This window comes from Galeopterus variegatus, unplaced genomic scaffold, assembly GCF_000696425.1.
Source record: "Galeopterus variegatus unplaced genomic scaffold, G_variegatus-3.0.2 Scaffold3815, whole genome shotgun sequence".
NCBI classification, from domain to species: domain Eukaryota; kingdom Metazoa; phylum Chordata; class Mammalia; order Dermoptera; family Cynocephalidae; genus Galeopterus; species Galeopterus variegatus.
This window is the reverse complement of record NW_007729926.1, coordinates 46,548-52,836: the sequence shown is the minus strand read 5'-3', so window position 1 is coordinate 52,836 and position 6,289 is coordinate 46,548. Positions and strand designations below refer to the sequence as shown.

The window sequence follows — 6,289 nt, the reverse complement described above, 5'->3', positions numbered from 1 at the left end:
ATTGAACTTTCACAAAAAATCAGGATTTCTGTATTTTCCTGAAAAATGGAAAGATCTCAGAAACTGGGTACTCATTCTCACAGAGAAATTGGTTGGATTCCAGTATTGAACGCTCATTTTAGTTAGTGCTCCCTTATCCATCACAGTATCTCCCACCATTTTCTTAGACCCAGCTTGAAAAAGGTGTTTATACACTCTCACCACCGTAGGCTTTTGAGTTTATGACCCCTTCCCTAGAAACACCACTCGCCGCTCTATTACACAACTTGCATTTTCAAGCATCCGTGTCTTTCCTTTCACTATGCCTAGAAAGTCCTTTGCTTTCTCCACAAGCACTTCGACTCCTCTAAGTTACTGCTTCACCTCCCGTTACTAACTTCCTCGGACCACCCTCAACCGTGTCACCGCAGCATTCTGGTCATACCTCTGTTAAGACCCTAATCGCACCGTATGCACAAGTTCCTCTCCTTCGCTATGACGTGAGCTCCAGGGAGCCAGCGGCCCACGACTAACCCATTTTCGCGACCCCAGCTCCCCCTTCGCGGCCTGGCACCTAAACCCAGGCGTTCAGCACGCATTTCCGGAAGTCAGTCTTTCTACTTTACGGCAAACCCGGGCTAAACTAGCTAATATGCAGGCCCACAAAGGTGGGGCTCAGATAGACGCCCAGACGAGCCCAAATAACTGAATTCCCTCCGAAAAGGAAGAGCGCGCCGACACCACCGATAGGAAAACCACCAGGCAAACTCGCCACCACTGCAATTCTCGTCAGGAGCCCAAACTGGAATTCTCGCGATAGTTGGCCCAAGCGCCTTCAGCCTAGAGGCTTGCGGGTTGGTTTCCTCCAGATTCCTGCGGCCACTCAGTTTCCCGAGCGAGCCTTTCCGGTGCTGGGTCCCGGAAGCGGAAGTGTGAGTCCGGTCTGTCAGAGTCCGTGTCAGTGGTTGCGGAGTCCAGGGAAATCATTTTTGCTTCATTTTCCCGGGCGCTTCCCCCCAAGCGGGTGGGAGTACAGGGACAGAGGCGCGAGATGAGCACCATGTTCGCGGACACTCTACTCATCGTTTTTATCTCCGTGTGCACGGCTCTGCTCGCCGAGGGTGAGAGCGGCTAATTCTCACATTGGTCGGTCCCCGAGAGGAAGGGCCTGGGGTCCCTCGCGCAACCAGGGGAAAGGTCGCGAGCCTCGCTTGCTTGGTGGCTCGTCTCCTCTGTTCCGGGAATCTCTGGGCAACTCGTGACAGGAGCGGGAGGGGTAGTGCGGAATCGATGGCCGAAGACACCTTCACATCGTTTTACAGTTGTTTTGGCTGAAAAGTCAGTACTGTTAACATTTGAAACAGTTAACCACGGGTAAATATAAAGCAAAAAATTGGATTCCCTTTTAGTTCAATAGTAACGCTAATAGTTTGTTGTGACTATTCCAAACATTTCTTAATTAGTATGTTGCTTTTAATGTTTTAGGCATAACCTGGGTCCTGGTTTACAGAACAGACAAGTACAAGAGACTGAAGGCGGAAGTGGAAAAACAGAGTAAAAAATGTGAGTATGGCAACACGTTAGAAATAGTTTCAACACATCAACTTCATTCAGTGCATGTTCACAGTAAGTATTTTAGGAGCGCCAAATGATACTTTACGGGAATACAAAGATGAATCCGATTTGAATTAAAGTCTATTTAGAAATAGAGGACTTTTATGCCAAATGTATAATACCAATAAAGGGGAGCGAGAGACATGGCAGGTACATGTAATGTGCTGTGGTAGTTTCCAGGACGTGGTCTCATTCAGTTGTGAGGGACCATAGAAGCCTTCCTGATGCAGACGGCCTTGCAGTCCCTGGTGGATAGTTAGAATTTGGATAGAGAATGAGGTGGGGGAAGGAAAGTGCAGGTAAAGAAAATATTGTATGAGCGAAAATGTGGAAATTTTAACCCGTAAAGTGTGTTCGGAGAATGACAGGTCATTATAACTGGTGTCAAGGTAAATGGTGTCTTCAGGGATAAGCCAAGTTTCAGCTGAGTGAGAAGGCTGAAGAGGTGCTTGAGGAAAAGATCGAGAATAAATAGAGTTTGTTGTCTTTGAAATAAAGCAGGAATTCCACCGGACACAGCTGAGGGTACAATGTAAATGGTTCCATACAGGCCCGATTTGACTTTCAGTGTTCTTTTCTTCCTTATAAGGATTAAATATAACTTTTGCTTCTTAGAATTCCTACAATTTTGGGCCGGCCCATGGCTCACTCGGGAGAGTGCGGTGCTGATAACACCAAGGCCCCGGGTTCGGATCCCATATAGGGATGGCCGGTTCGCTCACTGGCTGAGCGTGGTGCTGACAACACCAAGTCAAGGGTTAAGATCCCCTTACCGGTCATCTTTAAAAAAAAAAAAAAAAAAAGAATTCCTACAATTTTCTGTATTCTATGACTTTTCCTTATGTCATAATAAGAGTTTGAAGTTTTTTTTCTGAAATTATTTTATTTGATCCCCACAGCAACCATTTGTGGTCAGTTGTATATTACCACCACATTATAGGAAAGGAGACTGAGACTCAGAAAGGTATGACATACTTATGTCACAGAGCAAACATAAAATTAGAGACCGAACTCAGGCTTTTAAAATTACAGTTTACCATTCCTTCACTTATTCAGTGTTGCTAATGCACCTCAATATGTTTAAAACCAAGCTCATTATATCTTTGCCTTCACAAACATGATCCTCTTCCAGGATTTTCCTATCATAGTGACTGGTACATTCATGCTTCTAGAAGTACAGGCCAGAAACCTTGAACACTTTATTTATTTGGTTTCCAGGATACCGCACTCTGTTGGTTTTGCTGTCATCTTACTGGCCATTCTTTTGCAATTTTCTTGTTACTTCCTCTTCTTGACCTCTGGTTATTGGGAGTGACACAAAATTTAGGTTTTTTCTCTATACTCACTCCTTTGGCGAACTTATTTTTGTGCTCTATTTGCCAATGACTCCCAAATTTATGTCTACAGTTCTCTCTTCTTAATGCAAGATTCATATATTCAGCTATCAATTTGTCATCTCCACTTGAATGTCTAATAGACATCTCAAACCCAACATATCCAAAATAGAACACCTGTTCCTCACTTCCAAGCCTGCTTCATTTGTAGCCTTGATCTCGGTTGATGGCAATTACATCCTTCCAGTTGCTCACTCCATAATCCTTGTGAAGTTATCTTTGACTCTTCTCTTACAACCCACATCTAATCTGTCAGTAAATGCTGTTGGGCTACATTTAAATATATCCAGAATCTGATTACTTTTCCCAACCTCCACTGTTAACCACCGTGGTCCAAGCACCATGATCTTTTGTATGATTATTGCAATAGCCTCCAACAAGTGTTCCTATCTCCTTGCAGTCTATTGTCAAAATAATAGCCAGAATAATCCTTTTAAAAGCCTATCAGATTATGTCCCTCCTTTGCTTATAACCCTGTGATGGTGTCTCACTTTCACTCAGAGGAAAAGCCAAAGTCCTTAGTGGCCTGCAGAGCTTCTCCTGTTACCAATCTGATACTCTCCTTCTCTGCACCACCCATACTGGCCTGCTTGCATACTTGTCTCACAGACACTAGCCACACTCCTGTACTGGAAACTTCCTAGTGGTTGTTGCCATTGCTTGGAAATGTTCTTCCCTATGATATATGTGCTTGGCTAACCATCTTACCTTCTTCAAATCTGTGTTCAAAGCTCACCTCTGAATCTTAACTTGACCATCCTATTTAAAAATGCAAGCCTGCCCACCTCCCCTGTCGTTGCTACTCCTAATTTCTCTTACCTGTTCTTTTTTTTTCCTCCCATGGCTCTTAACACTCTCTGTATATTATATGATTTACGTGTTTATCATGTTATTGCTTAATGTTTATTTCCGCTTGCTAGAATAAAAAGCTCTACTAGCACAGGGTTCTTTGTTCCCTTCCTTATGTGTTCCATGTGCCTAGAACAATGATGGCACTCAGGAAATGTTTAATAAACATTTGTTGATTTGAATACTTTCTTCTCTCACCTCTTACTGTTGTCCTCCTGAATAGTTTTCACATCACTTCATGTCTCTATTTCTACCACCATCCCCTAGTATAAACTTCTATTATGTTTCATTGGATCTGCTGCAATAGCTTCCTCTCTGGTCTACCTGCAGCCGCTCAAATGTGTTCTCTACAGTATATGCAGGTAATTCTCAAAACATAAATCTGATTGTGTTACTTGCGCTTCTTAAAATCTTTCATTTTCTTTATGTTGCTTTGAGGATAAAGATGTGGCCTGTAAAGTCCAGCGTGGTCAGGCACCACCCTCCCTTTCTTCTTTGGCTATGTCTTGTATCATGTTCTCCTGTGCTGTCAGTTCTCTAGCCACTCAGGCCTTTTTTCCATCCTTTGGTGTAGTCCTGCGTTTTCCTACTATGGGGACTTTCTATCTGCTGTTACCTCTACCTGGAATAATTTTCTCTTCTCATTTTGTCTAATAAATTTCTACTCAGTCTTCAGATCTCAAAGTCTTATCTAGTCTCCCAGATAGGGTCAAATCTTTGTATCATAGTTTCTAATTTTTCCATATACCTCTCCTTAGAGCACATGTCACAGTTTCAGCCTTACCTATGGTTATTAAGATAATGTCTCTTCCCAACTGAACTGTAATTTCTATGAGGGCAAAGGCCATTGTATCCCCCGTACTTAACACAGTGCCTGGCATAGATTAGCTACTTGATAAAAGTCTGTTGAATAGATTAAAGAATACATTATCTTTATAGTATAACATGACATATATTCTTTGTGACAAATTGTTCTGCTATGATCATATACTAGTTAGCAGCATGCAATGGCATCCAGATACAACTTTTTTCATATCACATATATCATTGAGTAGTTCTACGAAATAATAAATTGTGCTTCAGATTTGTTTGAATGAATAGTCTTGTACCATAAATTTTTTTTTTTATTTTTGGCAGCTGGATGGTACAGGGATCCGAATTCTAGGCCTTTAAATATTTATATGATATGGATTTGCCCTGTAGATTTGGGCTTCATAGTTTCTTCAATATTCACTTTGTCTTTAATTATTTGCATTATAGAAATAAATGAAAAGTCTCCTTCACTTTACACCTAAATTCGCAGTAGTACAGTCGCCAGGCAACATTTCCATAGCTGTGATTTTTATATAATTCCTTCATATGTGTGCTTGGAAGATAAGTATGAGGTAGGTTGATGATTGGAATAACTCATGGTATTTATAGTGCTATTAGATCCTCTACTTTGGATAATCTATCAAAGTTCAGGAAGCGTGTATTATTTTTATATGATCAGTTGACTTACTTGATTGCTTGCTATATGTTTTACCATGATAAGTGCAATATGAAATGAATGGGCATAGATTCTGTCCTCTGAAATTTATAATCAAATGCACAACTATTATATTTAGCATGAAGGATATTTAAAAAGAATACTATAAGGTAAATTCCCTCTTTAAATAAATGTCTTTTTTGTTTGTTTTTTGGTTTTGGTGGGGGGGGTGGTTTTTCTTTTTGGCGGCTGGCTGGTACGGGGATCTGAACCCTTGACCTTGGTGTTAATAAAAATAAATGTCTTAATTGCAAATATATAATCCCTTCTGCACCTTGGATTCAGAATTTGGTATGGATCTAGGCAAGAGAAGGTTGTAGGGTTTTTGAAGAATACAAAAAAATATAAATAGGTTTGAATCAGAATTAGATGCAGGTTTGTTTTCTTGTGCTGATCTGCTCCTTGGCATTATTTGGAAAATACTAGTATTCAAAAAGCAGCTCTACTGAGGTGGGGCCTTTGACAAAAGATATGCTCTCTTAAAGGTAGTGAGTTGGTTGTTTCAGGTGATCTCTTGGCTATGTGTGGTCTAAATATCAGTAAGCTCCATTCATTGTGTTCCTGTTGTAATACAGACTAATGAAAGAACATATCAGTAAACAAGATTAGAGTATATATAACTTGATTCTTTAACCAAAAGTGTTTATTTGAGAGCATTTATTAAGTATAAATTATTTTGAAGTATGAGGTATTTCTGTTGTTTACAGTGAAACAGGATAAAACTTTTAGAATATTGGTCTGGCTGGTTAGCTCAGGTGGTTAGAACACAGCCTTATAACACCATGGTCAGAGGTTTGGATCCCTATACTGACCAGTTGCAAAAAAAAAAAAGGAAAAAATAATTTATAAACTGGCAGAACTCTGGAATCCAGAATGCAGGAGTACCAGTTCATGGACCCCCCCCCCCCCCAAAAAAGGGGGGGGG

The 6,289-nt window shown here is 40.9% G+C and overlaps 1 protein-coding gene across 1 annotated transcript in view; it reads left to right on the top strand.

Moving 5' to 3' along the window:
- The first annotated feature begins 895 nt into the window (after positions 1-895).
- Positions 896-6,289, top strand: part of TMCO1 (transmembrane and coiled-coil domains 1) — a 37,868-nt gene continuing 32,474 nt past the window's right edge. The window contains exons 1-2 of the mRNA XM_008586059.1: positions 896-1,100; positions 1,465-1,542. Of these exons, the coding sequence (XP_008584281.1) occupies positions 1,031-1,100; positions 1,465-1,542 (148 nt within the window). The 5' untranslated portion in view covers positions 896-1,030. The remainder of the gene's footprint in view (positions 1,101-1,464; positions 1,543-6,289) is intronic.